The sequence below is a fragment of the Hemitrygon akajei genome, chromosome 2 (assembly GCF_048418815.1).
Source record: "Hemitrygon akajei chromosome 2, sHemAka1.3, whole genome shotgun sequence".
NCBI classification, from domain to species: Eukaryota; Metazoa; Chordata; class Chondrichthyes; order Myliobatiformes; family Dasyatidae; genus Hemitrygon; species Hemitrygon akajei.
Genome location: NC_133125.1, coordinates 160987779 through 161013685, shown reverse-complemented (window position 1 = coordinate 161013685; position 25907 = coordinate 160987779). Strand labels below are relative to the sequence as shown.

At 43.8% G+C, this 25907-nt stretch overlaps 1 protein-coding gene across 3 annotated transcripts in view; it reads left to right on the top strand.

Annotated features, from left to right (window-relative positions):
* Positions 1 to 1180: 1180 nt before the first annotated feature.
* Positions 1181 to 25907, top strand: part of LOC140717289 (uncharacterized) — a 165807-nt gene continuing 141080 nt past the window's right edge. Inside the window, exon 1 of one of the 3 annotated variants that reach the window (XM_073030742.1) lies at positions 1181 to 1407. In XM_073030742.1, coding sequence (XP_072886843.1) covers positions 1359 to 1407 — 49 coding nt within the window. In that variant the 5' untranslated portion in view covers positions 1181 to 1358. The remainder of the gene's footprint in view (positions 1408 to 25907) is intronic. The other 2 variants (XM_073030734.1, XM_073030727.1) reach the window with 2 other exon arrangements.

Sequence of the window (25907 nt, the reverse complement as noted above, 5' to 3'; positions counted from 1 at the left end):
GTAGTAGAAATCAATGTGCAGACTACTTTCTAAACAGGGAGAAAATCCAAAAATCTGAGATTGAAAGGGACTTGGGAGTCCGTGTGCAGAACACCCTCAAGGTTAACTTGCAGGTTGAGTTGGTGGTGAGGGAGGCATATGCAATGTTACCATTCATTTCAAGAAGTTCAGAATGCAAGAGCAGGGATGTGATGCTGAGGCTTTGTAAGGCACTGGTGAGGCCTCACCTTGAGTATTATGAACAGTTTTGGGCAAAGAAAAGATGTGCTAGGATTGGAGAGGGTTTAGAGGAGATTCACAAGGATGATTCCAGGAATGAAAGAGTTATACAAGTTTGATAGCTCTGGGTCTGTACTTGCTGGAATTTAGAAGGATGGGGGTGGGAGTATCTCATTGAAAGCTTTTGAAAGTTTAAAGGACTAGACAGAATAGATGTAGAAAGAATGTTTCCCTTGTTGGAGAGTCTAGGACAAGAGGACACAGCCTCAGGATAGAGGGTTGTCCATTTAAAACAGATGCAGATAAATTTCTTTAGCCAGAAGATGGGGAATTTGTGGAATTTATTACCACAGATAGCTGTGGAGACCATGTCGTAGGGTATATTTAAGGCCGAGCTTGATAGGTTCTAGATTGAACACAGCATCAAATGTTAGGGGGAGAAGGCCGGGGAGTGAGGCTGAGGAGGGGATACAAGGATCAGCCATGATTGAATGGTGAAGCAGACTCGATGGGCCAAATGGCCCAATTGTGCTCCTATGTCTTAGGGTGGCATTATTTAAGTGAGACAGAAAGTAAGGAAGACTTGAATTGTGAACTTGATATCAGTAATTTTGGAAAATGGTGGACATATCGTGTACACAATGCTAACATGTTGGAATTCTCTGTTTCCTGTGTTAAATTGTGAATTTTCTGGATATTAGAGGGAATTAAACGATGTGTGGGCCACAGGTAGATCAGGCATGATGTAACTGAATGGCAGAGCAGTGTCCAGATTTTTTTTAATATATTACGGATATACTGCATGTTGTCCCAATAAGACTGAATTTAGTAACACACACAAAATGCTGGTGGAACGCAGCAGGCCAGACGGCATCTATAGGAAGAGGTACAGGCGACGTTTCGGACCGAGACCCTTCGTCAGGATTAAATTTAATATTTCAGCTCCACATTTGGTGTGAACCACATCCTGAGTTTGGCGTTCACCATTTCCTGTTGCTGTTTTCCGGTCAGCTCGATCTCCGTCAGTCGGTGTCCCGGTCCTGGAGGGTTGAGGATCCCGGCGTGTTCGAGATGCCGGTCGGAGTAACCTGAGACTCTGGAAACGTCCCTCAACACACTGGGAGTTTCGGCACTCGGACATGTTGTCACTCGTTCTCCAGTTCGTGCTCGTTGTGGTGAACGCGGAAGGTGAGGGGCCGGGACTCGGGACGGTTCACAGAGAGGTGGGAAACCGGGACTCGGGACGGTTCACAGAATCATGTGAAACCGGGATTCAAGGAAGATTCCTTGATCCAGCGCTGGGAACTGTTAGCTTCGGCGAACCCGGCGCAGTGCGCATGCTCCAGACCGCGCCAGTCCCGGGTCTGCGGGACACAAACAAAGTGTTGTGCATCTGAAGGAGGGTCTCGGCCATGTGGGACTGGCTGTGAATGGAGTGGGGATGTTGGGGAATAGAGTCGGTTCAGGTAGTGGGGAGGATAGGGGAAAGGGATCGGAAATGGAGGATTCGGGTGAGGGACGGTCGGCGGCAGAAGTTCGAAAGGAAGTTGAATGGAATCGGAAATGGAGGGTTCGCTGAGGGCAGTTTGGCGGAAGGGGGTCGGTCGGAATGAAGCTGAATTTAGAACTGGAAAACGGAAAAAAAGATACATAAGATTGGAATTATTTCAAGTGGTGGACAGGAAGAGCGGGATATTTTGGAAAATAAAGGAAAGAAGACTTCAGGGTATTGTTTAAATTTGACTCAGAATAGCCTTCTATCAATCCCATTAAATTTAACTAATAAGTTCGGTCGAAGGGAATACAGGCCAGTCCGAAACCGTTCAGTAGCACTCTGCTCTTTTCCATAGATGCCGATGCCTTGCAAGAAGTTAAAACAAAACTTTGATAAAGTATTACCAGTCAGAGAACAGGATGTGAAGTCAGAATCAATACGTCGGCATCATACTTCTCTTACTAAAGATACTTTGATCGATAAAATGAAGTTTGTGATGTTCATAACAAATGTGGTGAATTGTGCTGCTCAGACATCTCGTCGCACTGAGAAAATTAAACTTATCTGAAAATATCTGATAACAGGTGTTATGCCGGAAGCTGTAAATGAAGCTCTGATGGGTGGTGTATCTGTATTTCTCTCCTGAAGTTACATAATGGGTTTAAAATATTGCAGTGGAATGCGAGAAACCTGATTTCGAATGGTTAAGACTTTAAGAAATTTATTTGATTTAGCAAATTCACCTGATATTGGCTTACCATAGCCCTCGATTTTTCTCAGCTCCATGTACTTAACCAAAAGTCTCTTTAAAAAGAGGTATCTGTCTCTACCACTGTTGCCAGCAGCCCATTCCACGCACTCACCACTCTCTGCGTAAAAAAACTTATCCCTGACATCTCCTCTGTACCTACTCCCCAGCACCTTAAACCCGTTTCCTCGTGGCAACAATTCTTAACCGCAGAGTCAACCTGTGCAGCTGCTTTGAGTGTCCTATGGACTCAGACCCCAAGATCCCTCTGATGGTCCACACTTCAGTGTATATGGATTTCAGCAAGGCATTTTATAAGGCACCCCATGCAAGGCTTATTGAGAAAGTAAGGAGGCATGGGATCAAAGGGGCATTACTTTGTGGATCCAGAACTGGCTGCTCACGGAAGGCAAAGAGTGGTTGTAGACGGGTCATATTCTGCAAGGAGGTCGGTGACCAGTGGTGTGCCTCAGGGATCTGTTCTGGGACCCTTACTCTTCGTGATTTTTATAAATTACCTGGATGAGGAAGTGGAGGGATGGGTTAGTAAGTTTGCTGATGACACAAAGGTTGGTGGTGTTGTGGGTAGTGTGGAAGGCTGTCAGAGGTTACAGCGGGCCATTGATAGGATGCAAAACTGGGCTGAGAAGTGGCAGATGGAGTTCAACCCAGATAAGTGTGAGGTGATTCATTTTGGTAGGTCAAATATGATGGCAGAATATAACATTAATGGTAAGACTCTTGACAGTGTGGAGGATCAGAGAGATCTTGGGGTCCAAGTCCATAGGACACTCAAAGCTGCTGCACAGGTTGACTGTGTCATTAAGAAAGCATATGGTACATTGGCCTTCATCAACTGGGAAATAATGTAGGGATGAGGTTCTAAGTGAATGCCCTGATGTGTTGGAAGCGAGCTATAACAATATAGTATTAGTGATTTGTTTGTGTGAATTTAAGAAAGATATTAATAGTACAGGTCAGACAGCTCCAGGAAAGGATGATATATATTATTGTATGTTTAAACCTATGCCCGACAACTCTCAAGATAATATGAAAAATTATGAATCCTACTTGGAATTTAGGCCATCTTCCCTCCTCATGGAAAATGGTGGTAATACCTATTCTAAAACCTGGAAAACACCTGCTGGATCCTTTAGTTATAAACCAATACCACTTACATCCCATTTGTACAAACTTATGGAATGTATGGTAATATAATTTGGAAAAAAGAGGTGGTACAGCGTTTTGTCAGAGCAGATTTTGGAAGGTTAGAATGACATTGGATTCAGTTTTATGTTTGGAAGATGATATTGGGAAAACACAGGTAAATAAAGAAGTTGTAATAGTTTATTCGATATAGAGAAAGCATATGTTATGGAGAGGATGGCATTTTGATTAAATTATGGAAATCAGGAGTAAGAGGAAGGCCATCATTTTTTGAGTCTTATATTTGGACAGTCTATGCAGGTAAGGGTAGGGAAGTGTAACATTTAATTAGGTTCGCGGGTCCAGCAAATGAGACAGGAAATGCACTGACTCTGAATAGGTATGTAGGTGTCGCATTCTTCACCAGTAATGGTACAAGTGGCACCCTCCTTTGTGAGCACGTAATCCAAGTGATCAGTACCCTGGACAGTCTAGCTGTACCATGCTGAGAAAGGCTCTCATCCAGAACATCCTTCCTTTGTAATAGCCCTGTTACAAACTAGCATGGGCAAGGCTCATCCAGGTCATACATACAGCACCACCCTGTGGGAACAATGGCTAGGCCTAGGAACTGTATGTCCAGTGAGTGCCATTCAACATCCAACAAGTGTGCAGCCTCACAACACCAGTTGGCATGGACACAGCCGTCCCAGGATGCTGCTCCTGCTCACACCTGCCATCCACCTTGCACATGGTAGCTGTACGCAACACACCACCTGCACCAACACTCCCTGTCTGCTGGGAAAATCCCTTTCAGAGTCAGGAAATTCCAATTATAGAAATAGTACACAGGGAAATACCAGCCCTTAAAGCACTCACTCCACCAGGGCTATTAAGGCTCAAGTCCCTGAAGGATGTTACCATACTCTAGGCTGAGGTTGGCTGGAATTGACTACCCCCTCCCAGCTCCCCCAAAACAGAATGCAAAAACCCAAGAGGCCAGATAATTTCCCCCAACAGTCTGTCTTTGGTGTCAAAGCGATCGATATTAGTGGCATTTCTTCTGTAAGGTAGTAAAGAGTCTTCACACAAATTCAGCAATCTGACCCATTGGTCCAGTGAGCAAATTCAAACCCCTCCCCAGGAATGTATAACAGGATCTCCCACCACAAATCAGCATCCACACTTTATCATTCTGTAATGCAGGGAGATCCAATTGCACTCGCTCCTGATGGTCTCTGAACATTTAGAAAGCACATAAACAATAGAACTACAAGAATTGCTCTTCCAATGCTTGATTTCCTCTGAAATGTGGGCATCTCATATCTGGAATAACGTTGCCCAAATTCATGTGTCCTCTGTGAAAAACGAGTTATCCCTGAAACAATTACAAAATAAACCCACGGGGAAACAAGTAACAAAGTGACAGACTAAGACACAATAAACATGTAACAGATTAGAACACAAAACACAAAGCCTAGGCTGTACTCTGCTTCTTTAAAACATCCTGTGGAACTGCAAAAACTTTAAACAGTTAATTTCTCACAGAGAAACAGCACACTTGTCAGAGAACTGGGCGGGGCCCAACAAATTTTCGGTCTTGCAATGGCAAAGTGCACACACACACACACACACACACACACACACACACACACACACACACACACACACACACACACACACACACACACACACACACACACACACACACGTGTTCACGCCTCACATTTCTCTGCATTCAAATCATTCACACTGTTTACAGGGAAGAGGGATGTAGGTCGAATGATCTCGCCCCCTACAACAATGAGGCGCTAACCACTCGCCAAATCCCACTGCTGCCGAACGTTAGCCGATAACCTTTGCAGGAAATCCTGAATGGGAGGAATCCGGCAGGGAACAAAAATAACCCCTTATCTGCAGAGGACTTGAACAATGACACACCCCTCTGTACAGCCTCTCTTTCTTGTTCCTCCTGACAGTATTTCCACATTGCACAGAGGGTAGGGTTGGAACCGCACTTACCTGCTCCTCCGGAACTCCAACCTTCTTCTTCTTCTTCTTCTTCTTCTTCTTCTTCTTCTTCTTCTTCTTCTTCTTCTTCTTCTTCTTCTTCTTCTTCTTCTTCTTCTTCTTCTGTTGTTTTCTGGCAGTTGGCAAACCAGCTTTAAGGTGCATTACCGCCACCTACTAGACTGGAGTGTGGATCGTTTGATAAACAGGAGGAATGAAAAGAATTTGCATTCCCTAAATTCTATATAATAAACTAGAATCTTTCAGATACTTCATGATGTAGGTCTGTATTTCTCTTGAAATCCCACTTAAAATGTCTTCTATACCCAAAGCAGTTTTTCTGTTTATCTTAAGCGCTCCTATCATCCTCACTCTTTCTCTTTGATACTTCTTACATTTTATCAGTGCATGTTCAACTGTTTCTTGTTGATTACAGTACTCACACAACTCAGTTGGATGTTTCCCTATTTTATATAATGTGTAATTAAGACTTGTGTGTTCAATTATTAAACGACTGATGATCACTTCTATCTTTCTATCCCACCTGATATTCTTTGGTATCTGACTTGCCTTTGTATTTTGTACAGCTGTCTCCCTGTTTCACTCTCATCCCAATGCTTCTGCCAATTCTCCTCAATACGTGTTTTTATAATGCTTTTAACTTCCGCTTTGCTTAGCGGGACCTGGACCTCTATTACAGACAACTTGAGTGATTGTCTAGCTATAATGTCCACTTCTTCATTACCCTCCACACCACCATGACCAGGAACCCAAAGGAAGCTTACTTCTACCCATTTTTGGTCAGTGTATATACCTTGCATAGAATCTCCAGTAAAATATCCTCACAACAACACACACAAAATGCTGGTGGAACACAGCAGGCCAGGCAGCATCTATAGGGAGAAGCGCTGTCGACGTTTCGGGCCGAGACCCTCCCTAACCCTAACCCTGTCTACTTTCTGATTTTCTTGATTTGATAGAGGTTAATGCAGACAAACTGTCTGAACAAATTACAGCCTTTTTGACATTATTTTCTTCTATCCAAGATAATGCACTCAATATTGCCATTAATTCTGTTGTATACACTGATAAATGGTTTGATGCTCTTTTCCTAATGCTAGTTTTGCACTGAGGAATGTAGACTGCAATACCTGTGTGGTCAGAGCTAGGGTCTTTTGATCCATCCGTAAATATTACTAATTTGGTTCTAAAATGCAGGTCTATATATTCTTGTACTATCAGTTTGATTCCACAGTTAGACTTTTTTTTTAAAAAGTTGCTGCAGGTTTATATCCACTGCATGTATGATAAAGAGCCATGGAGGAACATCGGATAATGGAACTGTAGGGTGATATTCCATCTCATGTGGACCATACTTTTGTGCTGCTGCATCCCGACCCATCCAAAGCTATTATACTTTGAATTATTATGTTCCCAGCAGACTTTTAATATAGCATTAGCTGGATGTGAATAGTTATGCCCCATGATGTTAATCCAGTAGTGTAGCATTAGCTTTATTCTTACAAGTCTTAATGGCATTTCACCCGTTTCAACTTAAAGAGCTGATACAGGTGATGTTCTGAATGTACGACTACATATCCTGAGGGCCTGAGCTTGCTCAACATCCAGCATTTTTAAATTACTTTCTGCAGCTGATATGTATGCTACACATCCATAATCCAATGTAACCCTCATTAGAGCTTGATAAATATTTAATAGCGATAACCTGCTCGCACCCCAATCCTGTCCAGCAAGACACCTCAATAAGTTGTTTATTTTTTTACATTTGTTTGTAATTTCTCAATTTGCTTTTACCATGTAAGTTTCTCAACAAATAACAAACCGAGGAACCAAATTACCTTTACCTGCTCTAATTTTTGTTCATATAATTTCATGGAAACTGGTTTGTGATTTCTTCTGAAACATATCACTTGCGGCTTACTTATAGACAATTTGAAATCCCATGTATTTGCCCACTTCTCCACTTTAGTAATTGCATCTTGCATTTTCCTTTGTATATAAATTAAATTTCTTGCCCTCGCCCATAAAGCCCTGTCATCTGCATGTAAGGATTTCCCCACACTATGTTCAACTTGTGCAAATATGTCATTTATTATTATGGTAAATAGTAATGGACTGCAGACACTACCTTGTGGTGTTCCGTTTTCAACCAAATATGTTCTGGAGTACTCTTCTTCCACCTTGACTTGAATTGTTTGATCAAAAAGAAAGTCTAGAACCCAGTTATATAATTTTCCTTCCACCCCTAATTCTTTCAATTTAATTAACACTCCCTCTTTCCAGAGCATATCATATGTCTTTTCTATGTCAAAGAATACCGCCAGGACCATTTCTTTATTTGTTTGAGCCTTCCTAATTTCAGATTCGAAGCTAAGTATTAAATCTACTGTAGATCTTCTTTTGTGAAAACCGCTATGGTGGGGAGAAATAAGACTTCTTTTTTTCTAGAAAGTATGTAAGCCTATCACTTATTATTTGTTCCATAAGTTTACCTAGCTGTGAAGATAATGCAATTGGTCTATATTTTGTTGGGTCTGATGAATCTTTAATATTGGAACAATAACAGAATGTTTCCATGCGGATGGTATTTTACCTATTTCCCATATGTTATTAAACAGTCTCTGTAGAACTAGAAGTGCACTTCTTGATGGAGTGCTTCCGCATTATACGCCATACTTGATCCTTCCCAGTAGAAGTTGGCTGTGCATTCACAATGGCTCTTTCTATTTCTGTTATGCTAATAGGTGTATCTGGCACTTCTTCTGATGTTGCTCTTTTGTCCGGAACTCCAACTTTAAGCAATGCTGAACTATTCTTTATGGGATATGTGGGACTTTCCCTCCCCCCAACTCTTCATCTGCTTATCCAACTTTCTTACTTGGCTACGCGCACCCTCTTCGAGCCTTGTAATAATTGAATCGCTATACTCATATGATAACCAATAGTTGGTGCTATTAAAGACAGTACAACACCTTTTATTGGAAATATAACCGTGTCCTACCATTGTAGAAATAAATTCAACATTCCCTGGTGGGACACCGCTATCGCAGTATATTTCTGTGATAAGAGCCCACTGGTGTAGAACTTTAGTACCCCAATCTGATTTATTATTATTGAATTGAATTGACTTTATTTCTTACATCCTTCACATACATAAGGAGTAAAAATCTTTACGTTACGTCTCCATCTAAATGTGCAATGTGCAAACAGAGTAATTTATAATAAATAGAACAGTCAATGTAATATAGAGTAGACTCAAATCAGCCTAAATTCATCAGTCTGATGGCCTGATGGAAGAAGCTGTCCCAGAGCCTGTTGGTCCTGCCTTTTATGCTGTGGTACCACTTCACGGATGGTAGCAGCTGGTATAGATTGTGGTTGGGATGGTTTGGGTCCCCAATGATCCTTTTTACACACCTGTCCTTGTAAATGTCTTGAATCATGGGAAGTTCATAACTACAGATGCATTGGGCTGTCCCCACCACTCTCTGGAGAATCCTGCGATTAAGGGAGGTATAGTTCCCATACCAGGCAATGATGCAGCCAGTCACGATGCTCTCAATTGTGCCCCTGTAGAAAGGATTTGGGGGCCCATACCAAACTTCCTCAACCGTCTGAGGTGAAAGAGCCTTTTTCACCACACAGCTGGTGTGTACAGACCTCATGAGGTCCTTAGTGATGTGGATGCCGAGGAACTTGAAGCTTTTTATCCTCTCAACCCCAGATCCATTCATGTCAATAAGGGCTAGCCCATCTCCATTCCTCCTGTAATCAACAACCAGCTCCTTTGTTTTTGACACTGAGGGAAAGGTTGTTTTCTTGATACCACTGTGTCAGAGAGATGAATTCTTCCCTTTCGGCCATCTGGTTATTGTTTGAGATAAAGCCAATCAATGTAGTGCCGTCAGCAAATTTAATTAGCAGATTGGAACTGTGGGTGGCGATAAAGGAGGGGACTCAGTACTCAGCCCTAAGGGGCACCTGTTTTGAGAGCTCCACTCCACTTGGGGTTTTAAATTCTGTTCAGTAAGAGAGGGATACCCAAGTTAAACTGCTGCCGTTACGCAAATCCATAGTGATGCATGATGCTCAAGCGAAGCAAGCAGAGTTCTCAGGGCATTATTGATCGCATGTTGGGACAAGAGGCTCCTTAACGTATCCTGTTAGATCTCTCTGTTAGATAGGATCACTCCGTTAATACCCCTCCTCCTCATCCCATAACCTCAATAACCACACGGTCAATGACTCCCCAGCCTTTTGTACGCACCTATCCCCTAAACTCGCTAGTTGTTAGCAGAGAATTTTCTAAGCTCTGCTGTCTCGAAGGTGAACATCACTTCATCCTCCACACATTCCGGAGCCTCCTCCACCTCTGCGGAAGAAGCTGCGGAAGGTGCCTTCCACGGCGGGTGTTGGAACGCGTAATCACTGGCCTGGCACAACCCATACTGTTTTGGACACACAAGGGCGATCATCTGGAGGATTAAACCAAGGGGTCCACGCTACTCTCTCTCCCTCATATTCACCATCCAGCCAGATAACCTGTCTCCCAGCCCCACTGTAGGATTATTGCCCCGTCTCAACATTGCTCAAACTTTATCAGATCAGTTCCCAAACAGGACCTCTAAATTCTGTACTGTCATTACCCCGACTGTCTATCTGTATATTCGTATCTTCTAACTTCATAGCACTACTAGTGATCCGCTCATAATAATACAGCGGTGATTGAGGTCTTACAATTCATTCTTAAGACTCTCTATCGTTTTATACTGATGTCTAACAATTGCTGCAAAAACCCAGAAGCATCCCGCCGGCTGTCTTTCGGGAAAACCGAGTGATGTAAGTATAGAAACAATGTGATGTCCCATTTCAACCCTGGTGTCATCTAACTGGTCTGACCAACCTACCGGCTTCCCATATAACCCATCATTAATTAGTGAGCAAAGCCTTCACATTAATTGTCTACCCTGGGACTCTGCATCTCTCAAACTGATGGTCCTCTCTTTTAAATAACCATAAGAGATGCATTTCCGCTCAGAAAAAAACAGACCCTGCTCAAAGCAGCGCCAAATGTAATGTTGACTCAGGTTCGCGGGTCCGGCAAGTGAGACAGGAAATGCACTGATTTTGAATAGGTGTACGTATTAATCAGTTTTTTACCAACAGTAAAAATTCGACCAAACATTCATCTTCCCAAGTTACAGACACTACAAAGCTGAATAACAAACATAAATAAAAGTTCACGTAGAATATGCCTTCTGAATCATCATGTCTATCTTTGCCTTAGATAAAGGAAGAAAGTCCCTTTCCCATGCAATTTTAGAAAACTAGGATTCTTGAAACCGGACACCAAGCATCCAATAGGAAAAGCAGCTGCAGTTTCGAAACTATCCAATCACAATGGAAGCAACTTTTGACAGTCAGAATCAGGCACGCACCCACAGGACAGAAAGATGTATGCTGGCATCTATGAGATAGAGAATGGGACCCGTCAGGCAGTATTTGCAGCCGATTATTGTTTGATATTATGATTAATGATATTTTGTCTGAGATAGGCACTGGGGTGGGTAAATCACTTTTTGCAGATGATGGCGTTTTATGGATCAGAGGTATAAATTTCAATTTAACTGTATATAGGATGCAACTAATGATTAATAAGGTCAAACCCTGGGCAGAAAGATGGGGTTTTAAGCTTTCCATAGCTAAAACACAAGTTATGTTTTACGAAGAGGAGCAATATACCTGCACTTAATTTGAAATCATACGGTCAGACTCTGGAAGAAGTGTCAGTGGTGAGGTTTCTTGGCATGTGGCTGGATAATAAACTGACATGGAAGCATCACATCAGTAAAATAATTTACAAATGTAAAGGAGCATTAAATATCTCTGGGCATCTATGTGAGTATTCTTGGGATGCTACATGAAAATCTCTGTTGACTATTCATATCTGTTTAATTAGATCAGCACTTGATTATGAATGTGTGGCCTCTGGATCAGGTAAATGGATGACAGTCAGGAGAGGGGAGGGGGAACATCAGATAGTGGAGAGCATCCCTGTGGCTGTCCCTCTCAACAATGTACTCCATTTTGAGTACTTTGGGGGGGGGGGGGGGAGATGACCTACCTGGGGGAAGCAACAGCAGACTCTGGCACTGAGTCTGGCCTGAGGCTCAGCAGGGTAGGGAACTGAAGAGGATGGCAGCAGTAATAGGGGACTATAGTCAGCTGGACAGACAGGTGACTCTGTGGACGCAAAAGAAAGCACGGATGGTATTTTGCCTCCCAGGTGTCAGGGTCCAGGATGTTTCTGCACGTGTCCACAGTATCTGAGAAGGGAAGGTGATCAGCCAGATTTCATGGTACTTATTGATACCAACGACAGAGGAAGAAAAAGGGAGGAGGTTGTGAAAAAAGAATATAGGGAGTTGGGAAGGAAGCTGAGAAGCAGGACCACAAGGGTAATAATCTCGGGATTGCTGGCTGATCAACACAACAGTGAGGATAGGAGTAGAATGAGCTGGCAGATAAAAGCATGGCTGAAGAGTTGCACTAGGGGACAGGGATTCAGATTTCTGGATAATTGACACCTCTTCTGAGGCAGGTGGGACCTGTACAAAAGTGACAGGTTGCACTTCAGTCTGAGGGGAACCAATACTTTTGCAGGCAGATTTACTAGAGCTGCTGGGAGTAGTTTAAACGTATAAGGCGGGTGATGGAAACCAGGATGATAGAGCTGAGGATGAGCCAGCAGGATTACAACTAGATGACAGGGTGTAACATGAATGTAAGGAAAGACAAGCCAGTGATTGGGTACAAATGCAAATAGAGCAAAGAGTTCAATTGTACCACAGCGGCAAAATTCAAAAGGGTGAAGAACGCAGGACTGAAGGTGTTGTATTTAAATGCACATAGCATTCGGAATAAGGTGGACAAACTCGTGGCACAATTAGAGATTGGTCGGTATGATGTTGTGAACTTCTCTGGGTCGCGGCTGAAAGAAGACCATAGTTGGGAGCTTAACATCAAAGAACAGGCAAGAAGGCATAGCTGGTGGTGTGGTTCTGTTGGTAAGGGATGGAATTACATCTTTAGAAAGAGGTGAGATAGGGTCAGAGATTGTCAAATCTTTGTGGGTCGAGTTAAGAAACTGTAAGGGTAAAAAAAAACATTACAGGAATCATATAGAGACCTCCAAATAGTAGCCGAGATGTGGGGTTGAGATTGCAAAAGGAGTTGGAAAACACATATAATACCACAATTGTCATGGGTGACTTCAATATGCAAGGGGATTGGGAAAGTCAGGTTGGTGATGGATCGCAAGAGGGGGAATTTGTTGAATGCCTACAAGATGGCTTCTCAGAGCAGCTAGTGCTTGAGCCTATTTGGGAAAAGGCCATCTTAGATTGGGTGTTGTGTAATAACCCAGAGGGAGCTTAATGTAAATGAAACTTTAGGAGGGAGTGCTCATAATAAGATTAATCATTAATAATCATTAGAAAGAGATGATATAGGATTGGAAGGTGTAGGGTCTCTATGGGTTGAGTTAAGAAATGGCAAGGGAAAAAGGACCCTAATGGCAGTTGTATACAGGCCTCCAAACAGCAGCCGGGATGTGGATTACAAATTACAGCAGGAGATAGAAAAGAGATGCCAGAAAGGCAATGTCATGATAATTGTTGTGGATTTTAACATGAAGGTGAATTGGGAATGCCAGGTTACCATTGGACCTCAAGAGATAGAACTTGTAGAATGTCTAAGGGATGGCTTTTTTGAGCAACAAGGGGATTAGCTGTGCTGGATTGGGTGTTGTGCAATGACTGGAGGTGATAAGAAGGTTAAGGAAAATTAGTGAACAGTGTTCACAATATGATTGAGTTCACATTGAAATTTAAGAGTGAAAAAATAAAATCCAATCTGTTGGTATTTTGGTGGAATAAAGGAAATTACAATGGCATGAGAGGGGAACTGGCCGAAGTTGACAGAAAAGGGACATTTGCTGGAAGGACAGCAGAGCAGGAATGGCTGGAGTTTCTGTGAAAAGTGAGGGAAGTACAAGACAGATATATTCCAAATTAGATGAAGTTTTCAAAGGGAGGAAGGACACTGCCGTGGCTGACAAGTGAAGTCAGAGCCAAAGTAAAAGCAAAAGAGAGGGCATATGAGGAAGCCAGAACTAGTGGGAAGATAGAGGATTGGGAAGCTTTTAAAAACTTGAAGAAGGAAACTAAGGAGTTCATTCAGAAGGAAAAGATGAATTACGAAAGGAAGGAGGTGACTAATATCAAAGAAGATACTAAAAGCTTTTTTAAGTATATAAAAGGTAAAAGACAGTTGAGGGTAGATATAGGACCAAAATAAAATGACGCTGGAGATATTGTAATGAAAGATGCAGAGATGTAGATGAACTGAATGTGTAGTTGCATTAGTCTTCAGAGTGGAAGACGTCTGCAGTATACCAGACATTTCAAGAGTGTCAGGGAAATGAGGTTTGTGCAGCGTAAATTACCACTGAGAAGGTTGTCAGGAAGCTTAATGGTCTGTGGTTGGATAAATCTCCTGGACCTGATGGAATGCTCCCTTGGGTTCTGTAATCTCATCCCTAACAAACGAGTCCAACAACTTCCCCAACTACTGATGTCAGGCTAACTAGTCTATAGTTTTCTTTCTGCTGTCTCCCATCCTTCTTAAATAGCGGAGTACCATTTGCAATTTTCCAGTCATCTGGTAGAATGCCAGAATCTATTGACTCTTGAAAGATCATTGCTAATGCCTCTGCAATCTCTCCAGCTAATTCCTTCAGAACCCAAGTGTGCATTCCATCAGGTCCAGGAGATTTATCCACCCTCAGATCATTAAGCTTCCTGAGCACCTTCTCAGTCATAATTTACATTTAGATGGGGACAGAATTCAAAATGCAGAGATGCAAAGTGACTTGGGTGTCCTTCTGTAGGATACCCTAAAGGTTAACCTCCAGGTTGAGTCATTGTGAAGAAGTGGACTGTAGTGTTGGCATTGATTTCTAGAGGTATAGAATATAAGAGCATGGATGTAATGTTGAGGCTCTAGAAGGCACTCATGACACCACATGGCGTATTGTGTGCATTTTTGGGCTCTTTATTTTGGAAGGGATATACTGAGATTGGAGAGGGTTCAGAGACGATTCACAAGAATGATTCCAGGAATGAAAGTGTTACCATGTGAGGAATGTCCAGCAGTTCTTGGTTTGTATTCCCTGGAGTTCAGGAGAATGAGGAGGATCTCATAGAAACATTCCGAATGTGAAAAGGCCTGAACAGATTAGATATGACAAAGTTATTTCCCATGGTAAGGGATTCTAGAACAAGAGGGCCTGACTTCAGGATTGAAGGGTGTCCATTTAGAACTGAGATGTGGAGAAATTACTTTAGTCAGAGGGTGGTAAATCTGTGGAATTTGTTGCCAAGAGCAGTTGTGGAGGCCATGTCATTGGAAGTATTTAAGGCAGAGATAGATTATAGATAGATAGGTCCTTGATTAGCCAGGGTATCAAAGGGCATGTTGTGAAGGCAGGGGAGTGGGGATGACAGGAAGAATTAGATCAGCCCATGATTGAATGGCGGAGCAGACTCGATGGGTCAAATGGCCTACTTCTGCTCCTATACCTTATTGTCTTATGGTCTTAATATTTCTCATCTGTATTTACTGTAGAGAAGGTTATTGAAGCTTCAGAATTACAAGAAATGACTATAAATATCTTTGAACATATCCACATTACAGTAAAGGAGATGCTGGCAGTCTTGAGGCATATTGAGGTGGATAAATAATCAACTCTGGATGAGCTCAACAACTTTTATGTTTGCTTTGAATGGGAAAATAAAGCTACAGCTATGAGGATCCCTGCATCACCCGGTGACCCTGTGACCTCATGACTTCCATCTCAGAGGCTGATGTCAGGCTGTCCTCAAAGAGGGTGAACCCTCGCAAGGCGACAGTCCCTGATGGAGTACATGGTATGGCTCTGAAAACCTGTGCCAACCAACTGACTGTTGTATTCAAAGACATCTTCAATCTCTCATTGCAACAGTCAGAAGTACCCCTCTGCTTCAAACGGGCAACAATCATACCAGTGCCCAAGAAGAGTCTCTATACCTCCCTCTGCAACTGGGTGCTTGACTTCCTCATCGGAAGATCAGTCTGTACAGATCGGAAATAACATCTCCACCTCGCTGATAATCAACACATATCCCACTGCTCTACTCTCTCTGCACCCATGACTGTGTGGCTTGGTACAACTCAAATCTATAAATTTGCTGATGACACAACTATTGTTGGCAGAATTTGAGATGGTGATGAGGTGTACAATAGTCAGATTTATCTGTTATGTGGTGTTCCCAACCTCACCAGCTTCTGGATTTAGACACTCTCCGGAGTATGAATAGCTGGTGCAGCCCCTGTAGGATCCCTGACAGTCCAGCTAATTGCTATTCATGTTTTGGGCGCCAAGAACTGAGAATCTGTAGAGCACCAGAACTGAGTTTAGTGCTCAATTGTATGCCTACTAGTGATATCACCTAGCGTTTGTTTTGCACTCAGTTGTCAATCCAATTTGATGCCATGTCTCACTCCTTGCTTTGGATACTCCAGCAGTTGGGTCCAAGCAATCCTCATCAAGGAGTCTCATCACAGTACAACTGAATGGAAATGGATCCAGCAGGGTTTCAGAGTCTCCAGACAAAACCTGGAGATACACAACCGTCAGGCCATGGTATGCCAGCTATCGCAAGGGGGATGCCAGAGTTGCTTGGGTGAGGCCATCGGTCATTCTATGGAGCCTTGGCCACTCTGTACCACCACCGGCTCTGGGATGAACTGCAGGATGCTCTCACTTTTGGAGAGCCAACAGGGGACTTAGAGGTCCTCATCGACCAGTCCATCAGCCTTGACAATCGTCTGGCAGAGTGTAAGAGGAACAATGCCGCTACGAGAGTTGAGCCAGTACACATCCACAACTGTCTTGGATGGCCGCCCGTTGGTTCTGGGCAGGTCCAACAACAGACTGTTGGTTTTGCAGATGAGGTCAGGGGATCATGTGGAAGACATTAGTTTCTACATCATTGACTCAGCACTCATATACTTGATTCGCGGGTACTCTTGTCTTTCACAGCGTAACTCAACCAGGGACAGGAGGGAGAGGAAAATCAGTCTGGCTACTATAATAGGGTATGTATGCGGCATGGTGTTCCAACCCCCAGACTCTCCCATCACCTTAGAGTCTGTTCCCAGTGGTGCAAAAACTATCTGTAACTCCTTGTTGCCACCATCTGTGGATACAACAAAAGTCTAATGAACTAGGGAGGAGACTCGGTGATCAGTAAAGCCACCCCTGTCAACTAAGAAACGTCAGAAGTTGTCCTTGAAGAAGTGTTCAGAAGAACTTGCAACACCCCGGCTGGTTGAAGTTCCTTCCATATACAAGGATCTGGAAGAGGTATTCAGCAAGGGAAAAGCCTCAACTCTTCCACCACACCGACCCTACCATTGTGCGAGAGACATTCTGCCTGGTACTTGTCCTCAGCGTGGTCGATTAAATGTGCTCTCAGATCCAGAGAGAAGCACAATGGAAGAATACGTAAAGGAAGTTCTTGCTATGGGATTCATTCAGCCCTCCTTATCACCAGCTGGTGAAAACTTCTTTGTACAAAAGAAGATGTGAGCCTTTGGCCATGTATTGATTATGGAGGGTTAAACCGCATAACAGTCAAGAATCGTTACCCCCTTTCCTCTTCTGAATATTGCCCTTGAGATTCTCCAAGGGCAAGAGTATTCGCTGAGCTAGACCTACAGATTGCGTATAATCTGGTCTGTATAAGTGAAGGTGATGAGTAGAAGACTACATTCACTACACCGACAGGGCACTACAAGTACCTGGTTATGCCCTTCAGCCTTGCAAACACTCCGGCAGTTTTTCGGGTCTTTATAAATGATGTGCTCCAGGATACTCTCCATGAGTATGCCTTTGTCTACTTGGATAATATCCTAATCCTCCTGAAGTCCATGGAGGAGCTTGCCAGTCATGACAGGGACATTTTAAAAAAGCTTCTAGACCATGGACATTATGTCAAGTTGTAGAAGTCCAAGTTTCATATGACGATTGTCTCATTGTTAGGGTTCATAATCTCCACTTGCAATATCAAGATGGACCTTATGAAGACCCAGGGAGTCAGAAATTGGCCACAACCATCCGGTGTCAAACAGGTACAACGAATCCAGGGGCTTGCAAACTTCAGCTGGAAGTTCGCCAGGACTCGGTGGTAGCTCTGCTGCTGGAGCTGACTAAGAAATCCTTGGGCCATTTTGTCTGGACTACTGAAGCGGACGACTCAGACAGAGGCTCACATCAGTTCCCATCTTGGTTTCTCCTAACCTGGACGTTCCCTTCATTGTGGAGGTGGGCGCTTCAGGCATCAGACTGGGTACTTTGTTGTCTCAACGATCACCTACAGATGGTAAACTGTATCCATGTGTATTCTTCTCCAGGTGGCCATCCCCAGCAGAGAGAAACTATGACATTGGGAGCTTCTTGCAGTTAAGTTAGCCTTGGAGGAATGGTGTCACTGGTAAGAAGAGGCCAATAACTCTTTTATCATTTGGAAAGACTAGAACAACCTGTCTTATATTCAGGAGGCCAACAGACTGAATTCCAGGAAGGCCAGGTGGTCTTTGTTCTCTCCCTGCTATAATTTCACCATGACCTATTGGCCAGGGTCAAAGGACCAGAAGCCGGATTCTGTGTTCCGTCAGTTTTTTGTTTATTTATTCATTTATGGGATGTGAGCATCACCAGCTGAGTCAGCATTTATTTCCCGTCTGTAGTTGCCCTTGAGAAGGTGGTGATGAGCTGCCTACTTGAATCGCTGCAGTCCCTGAGGTGTAGGTACACCCACGGTGCTGTTAAGGAGGGAATTCCATTTTTTTGACCCAGTGACAAAGAAGGAACGGTGATATGTTTTCAAGTCAGGATGGTGTGACTCGGAGGGGGATTTCCAAGTGGTGGTGTTCCCAGGTATCTGCTGTTCTCATGCTAGTGGTCATGGGTCTGGAAGGTGCTGCCTTCAGAACTTTGGTGTGTTGTTGTAGTGAATCGTGTATTTAGTACACACTGCTGCAACTTTTCATCGATGGTGGAGAGACCGGATGCTTGCGGAAGGGATACCACTCAAGTGGGCTTCCTTGTACTGCATGGTGTCAAGCTTCTTGAGTGTTGATGGAGCTGTATCACCCTATTGCACTCCTAACCTAAGCCTTTTAAACGATGGACAGGCGTTGGGGAGTCAGGAAGTGAGTTACACACTGCAGGATTCCTAGACTTTGACCTGCTCTGATAGTCACTGTGTTTATATGGCCAGACCAGTTCAGTTTCCAGTCAATGGTAACCTAGAGGATGTTGACAGTAGCAGATTCAGTGATGGTGATGGCACTGAATGTCAAGGGATGATGGTTAGAGCCTCTCTTGTTGGAGATGTTCATTGTCATTGCCTGACACTTGTGTGGCTCGAATGTTACTTGCCACTTGTCAGCCCAAGTCTGGATATTGTCCAGGTCCTGCTGCATTTGAGTATGAACTGCTTCACTATCTGAGGAGTCATGAATGGTGCAGAACATTGTGCAGTCATCTGCGAACATCTCCACTTCTGACCTTGTGATGGAAGGAAGATCATTGATGAAGCAGCTAAAGACGGTTGGTCCCAGGGCACTTCCTTGTGGAACTCCTGCAGTGATGTCCTGAGGATGAGATGATTGACCTCCAGCCATTACAACCACCTTTCTTTGTGTCAGGTATGATTTCAACCAGTGGAGGGTTTTCCTCCTAATTCCCACTGACTCCATTTTAGCTAGGGCACCTTGATGCCATACTCGGTCAAATGCTGCCTTGATATCAAGGGCTATAATTCTCAGTTCACCTCTGATATTTAGCTCTTCGGTCCACATTTGGACCAAGGAGGTGATGAGGTCAGGAGCTGAGTGGCTTTGATGGAACCCAAACTGGGCATCTGTAAGCAGGTTATTGCCGAGTAGTTGCTGCATGACAGCACTGTTGATGACCACTTCCATTACCTTGCTGATGATTGACAGTAGGCTGACAAGGTGGTAATTGGCTGGGTTGCACTTGTCCTGTTTCTTGTGTACGGGACATACCTGGCATTTTTCTACATTGCCAGGTAAATGCCAGTGTTGTAGCTGTACCTGAACACTTTGGCTAGTGACGCGCCAAGTTCTGGAGCACAAGTCTTCAGGTTAATTACTGAGATTTTGTCTGGGCCCATAGCCTTTGCAGTATCCAGTGCTTTCAGCCATTTCTTGATATCACGTGGAGTGAGTCTGATTGACTGCATACTGACATCAGGGATGATGGGGATTTATGGAGGAGGCTGAGCTGGATCATCTACTGGGCACGTCTGACTAAAGATTATTGCAAATCTCTGCCATCAGGCAAACATCGCAGGAGCATCAAAACAAAAACCACAAAGCTATCAAACAGCTTCCTCCCACAGGCAGTCAGATTGCTAAATAGCTGCTCTACCTGACTTTGCTTTGGACACTCTTAACTTGCACTGGACACATAACTTGATTTTAACCAACTTGTGGCTGTTGTGTTTTACTATTTATTGTTGTGTTTATTATTTAGTGTTGTGTTTGTTATGTTATGATTGCACTTGCCCCTGGGAAACGCTGTCTCATTCTGCCCTGCAGAGCTGATGTACGGTTAGAATGACAATAAAGTTTTTGAACCTTGAATCTTGAAAATGCCTCAGCCTTATCTTTTGCACAGGTGTGCTGGGTTCCTCTATTATTGAGAATGGGGATATTTGTGGCTCCTCCTCCTCCAGTGAGTTGTTTGATTGTCCACCACCATTCCTGGCTGGATGTGGCAGGACTACAGATCTGATCCTTTGGTCGTGGGACCACTTAGCTCTGTCTATTACTCACTGCTTATGGTGTTTGGCATGTAAGTAGTCCTGTATTGTGACCTCACAGGGTGATGACTCATATTGACGTATGCCTTGTGTTCTTCGCAGCATGCCTTCCTGCACTCTTCATTGAACCAGGGTTGATCCCCTGGCCTGGTGGTAATGTTAGGGTGGAGGATACGCTGGGCCGTGAAGTTACAGATTGATGGCCCATAGTGCCTCATAGGTGCCCAGTCTTGGGCTGCTAGATCTGTTCAAAGTCTATCCCATTTAGCATGGTGTTAGTGCCACACAACATGGTGGAGGGTTTCTTCAGTGGGGAATTAGTCTCTATAAATACTGTGCTGTAGTCACTTCTACCAATGCTGTCATGGACAGTTGCTTCCGCGGCAAGCATATTAGTGAGAATGAGATCGTGTGTTTTGCCCTCTTGTTGCTTCCATCAGCACCTGCTGTAATCCCAGTCTAGTAGCTACGTCCAGTCTGTGGTGGTACTACCGAGCCACTTTTGGTGATGGACATTGAAGTCTCCCACCGAGTACATTCTGTGCCCTTGCCACCTTCAATGCCTCCTCCAAGTGCACCAAGTATGCTTTGACGAACCATAATGAGAGGAGCAGGAACCGCCATTTTGCCCTAAGCCAAGGTGGCAGCACCAATTCACTGAGGAATCAACGCTCTTATCTGCAAGGCCCAAGCGCAAAGGCAGGTTCCTAAGAACAGTCCTCTGGGTCTGCTGTTCATCCTAAGTTCCATCGGTCCGAGGTGCTCATGTGGGGACATTCATTGAGAATAACTGCTCACCCACAGATCGACAGGACTCTCGAGTTTATCAAGAGAAAGTATTGGGTATCAGAATGATGAAAGAGATTTGGCAGTACATGCAGTCATGTGAGTTGTGTTCCCAGAGCAAGGAGTCCTGTAGCTATCCTCAAGGGCTCCTGCACCCCCTATCTTTTCTGGAAAGACGCTTGGTGCATATCCCCCTGGACTTTGTCGCATGTCTTCCGCTGTCCAAGGGGAAGACTGTCACCTTGTTAATTGTTGATTGGGTTTCAAAAGCCTGCAAGTTCATTGCCTTGGAGAAGTTACCGTCTGTGGCAGAGATGGCCAAAATTGTCCTGGACCAGATCTTCAGGATCCACAGATTCCCTGTGGACATTGTCTTGGATCGTGGTCCACAGTTCGTATCACATTTTCTGGAGGGCATTCTGTAAGCCGACTGGGGCAACAGCAAGTCTTTCCACTGTCTTTCACCCGCAGTCCAGTGGCCAGATAGAGTGCACCAACCAAGATATAGAACTTACCCTAAGATGCCTGGCGTCAGAAGACCAGATGCGTGGCGTGACCATTTGATATGGGCAGAGGTCGCTCACAACCCCTCACAGCTTTCAGCGCATGGGATGTTACCAGTTGTGTGCCAGTTTGGTTATCCTACTCCTCTCTTTTAGGAACAGAAGACTGAGGTTGGGGTCCCTGCAGCCAAAGATTTCATCCAATGCTGCAAGCAAAAATGGAGTAGGGCAAGAGAGATTTTTCTGGACTCTACCTGGAAGGCATAAATCAAGGAAAACCAGGGCCCCACTTTGCAGCCTGGATGACAGGTCTGGCTGTCCACTCGGGATTTGCCTCTCGGTGGAGTCTATATACTAGTTTCTGTAATTTTCTGTATCAATTATTGTATATTGCAATGTACTTCTGCCATATAACATCAAATTTCATGACATATGCTAGTGAAATTAACCTGATTCAGATTCTGATAAATCACTCGGGCATGATCAACTGTTCCCTATAACATTGTGGGAAGCCAGGGAAGAAATTCCAGGGTCCCTGGCAGAAATGTTTGCATCAGTTTTTGCCGTGGGTAAGGTACTGGAAGACTAAAGGATGGCGGATGTTGTGCCTTTATTTCCAAAAGGGTTGCCAGATCAAACTTAGGAACAATAGGCCAGTGAGTCAAATAACAGTGAAAGTTATTGGAGGAGATTTTGAAGAGTGGAAACTACCAACATTTGGAAAGACAGGGATGGATGTGGAATAGCTCTCATGGCTGTGTGTGAGGGAAATAGTATCTCACAAATTTGATTGTGTTTTTTGAAGAGGTAAAAACAATTGATGGTTGGGCAGTAAGCGTTGCCTATGTAAACATTAATGAGGCCTACATGTTTGGCTGGTCTGGATCAGGATTGTTTAACGAGGTAGTGGAAAAATTGGACCACATGAGATTCAGGATGAACTATTCACTAGAATATAAAATTTGCTCAGTGTAAAGGAGGCAGAAGAGGGTAGTGAAGAGTTATTATTCAGATTGGAGGCCTGTGACCTGTGATGTACTGTGAGGATCAGCCCTGAATTCACTGTACATGGTTTACTGCTTCATGGATTCCTGTCATTGCAGACGGGGTATGCAGCATCTGGTCAAATGTAAAGGGTATAGCTCAAAGGAGAGGTCTTGGGTGCTCTCCAGTTTCATATCTGTTCTATCGCTCATGGAAGATTCCATTGGACCTGTTGGATGTTGCTGGGCCATTGGGTGTCGGCTGTAGGGGAGGTATCCTGTCAGGACTGCACACATAGGCAGCTCCCTGTTTCAATCCAGTTAATAGGAGTTACCTGCCACTCATTTCCAACTCATCACCTGCAGCCCATTTAAACCCAGCTCTCATCCACAAGCATTGTTCACACATACAATCCACCCAGCCTCAACCAGTTACTCATAGCCTCTGTTACCTTGTTATGTTGAGTTTCAGTTGTCTCTTGTTCTGTGGGCCCTTGTATTTTGTTATTTTGCAATTTATTATTAAAATGATCACTCCCCACTACGTCGTCTCAGCTGCTCTGTGTTTGGGTTAGTTTGCTGACAGTCTCGGGCTTTGTGGTAACATTCTTGGGAAGTTGCATAATTACAGTTTGCGTGTGTCTCTGCAGAGAAGGAAAGTGAAGGTCAAGTTTAATGTCGTAATGGTTGGGGAAGACCTACCAGGGGGAGCCACGGAGACTGGGTCTCTGGAACTGAGTCTGGTGCTGTGGCTCAGAAGAGCAGAGAGATGAAGAGGACTACAGTACTGACAAGGAGGTTCCTTCATCAAAGGAACAGAAATGAGGTTCTGTGGGTACGATAGAGACACCTAGACAGTACGTTGTCTCCCTGGTGCAAGGATCAGGGATGTCTCAGATCATGTCCATAACATCCTCAAGGGCAAGAGTGGGCAGCCAGAAGTCTTGGTATATATTGGCACCAATGACATGAGCAGACAAGGTGAGGAACCCTTGAGTACAGATTTTAGAGAGCTAGGTAGAAAGCTGAGAAACAGGAACTCCACGGTAGTAATCTCTGGATTGCTGCCTGTGCCACGTGCCAGTGAGGGTAAGAGTATGATGATTTGGCAGATGAATGTGTGGTTGATGGTGTAGGGGGCAGGGGGGCAGAGTTATGGATCATTGGAATCTCTTCTGGGGAGCATCTGACCTGAACCTGAACCTGAACCTGACAGGGTCCAATATCATAGCAGGCAGGTTGGCTGGAGTTGTTCAGGTGGGTTTAAACCAATTTGGTAGGGGAATGGGAACTGGAGAGATAGTGCTGATGAAGAGCTAGTTGGTTTACAAACAGAGGTAATGTGTAGTGAGATCCCAGCAGGGGAGGCTGAAGGTTTGGCAAAATGCAGTCAAAAGGATGAGTTGCAATGTAAAAGGCAATCAAACTCAAAAAGGGTGAACACAGAACTAAAGGAGTTATACTTGATTGTACATAGTATATGGAATATGGTCATTGAGCTTGTCATAAAGTTCCAGATTGGCAAGTATGACATAGGCATCACTGAATCATTGATGAAAAAGATTATAGCTGGGAACTTAATATCCAAGGACAAACATTGTACAAAGGAATATGTACAATAATGGAATTAGGTATGAAGTGTTACAGTTCCCCAGGAAGCTCAGTGCAAGCAGACTGTGAGGTGAAAGGGCATGATGAGGTCAATTGTGAGGTCAAGTCTCCATGTTATCGTACTAGGGAACCATTCGAGGATCTCGGAGGAAAACTAATCGCCATAAATATTGACACGTGTTGGGAATTTGCTGTAAACACAAAAGCGTCCTAATGAAGGGTGTTGGCCTGAAATGTTGACTGTTTATTCATTTCCACAGAGACTGCCTGACCTGCTGAGTTCCTCCAATGTTTTGTGTGTTTTGCTAGGAATTTGCTGTTGGTGTGCTGGCATGACATGCAATTAAATATTTAATAACTAGAAAGAATTATATAAAATTAATTTAGAAGTTAATGTATGGAGACGGAAGAAAATATGTATAAATACACAAATACCAGCATCTATTCACAATGTAAACAGCATTCAAAAACGTGGTTCAAAGTCTTTACAATGCAGTATTGAGGTAATAGATGGAGTTGGGGCTAATTTAAAAGATTCATCAGATTAACTACCGGGAGAAGGAACTTTTAAAATGGTGTGAAGTTTTTGTTTCAATCATCTCAAACCAGTGGGCAAATTGAAATGACTTTATTACTTACATCCTTCATATACATGAGGAGCAAAAATCTTTATTTTACATCTCTGTCTAAGTGTGCAATTTGTAGTAATTTATAAGAAACAGTATGTACAACAGGACAGTCAATATAACATAGAAATACAACTGTATCAGCATGAATTAATCAGACTGATAGCCTGGTGGCAGAAGCTGTCCCGGAGCATGCTGGTCCTGGCTTTAATGCTGTGATACCATTTCCCAGATGGTAGCAGCTAGAATAGTTTGTGGTTGGGGAGATTCAGGTCTCCAATGATCCCTCGGACCCTTTTTACACACCTGTCTTTGTAAATGTCCTGAATACTGGGATGTTCACTTCTACAGATGCGCTGGGCTGTCCACACCACTCTCTGCAGAGTCCTGCGATTGAGGGAAGTACAGTTCCCATACCAGGCAGTGATGCAGCCAGTCAGGATGCTCTCAATGGTGCCCCTTTAGAAATTTCTTGATATTTGTGGGACCAAATCGAACTTCCTCAACCGTCTGAGGTGAAAGAGGCACTGTCGTGCTTTTTTTTACCACACAGCCTGTATGTATAAACCACATGAGATCATCGGTGTTGTGGATGACAAGAAACTTAAAGCTGTTCACCCTCTCAACCCCAGATCCATTGATGTCAATATGGGTTAGCCTGTCTCCATTCCTATTGTAGTCCACAGCCAGCACCTTTCTTTTTGTGACATGGAGGGAGAGGTTGTTTTCTTGACACCACTGTGTCAGGGTGATGTTTTTTTTCTCTGTAGGCTGCCTCATTATTATTCGACATTAGGCCAATCAG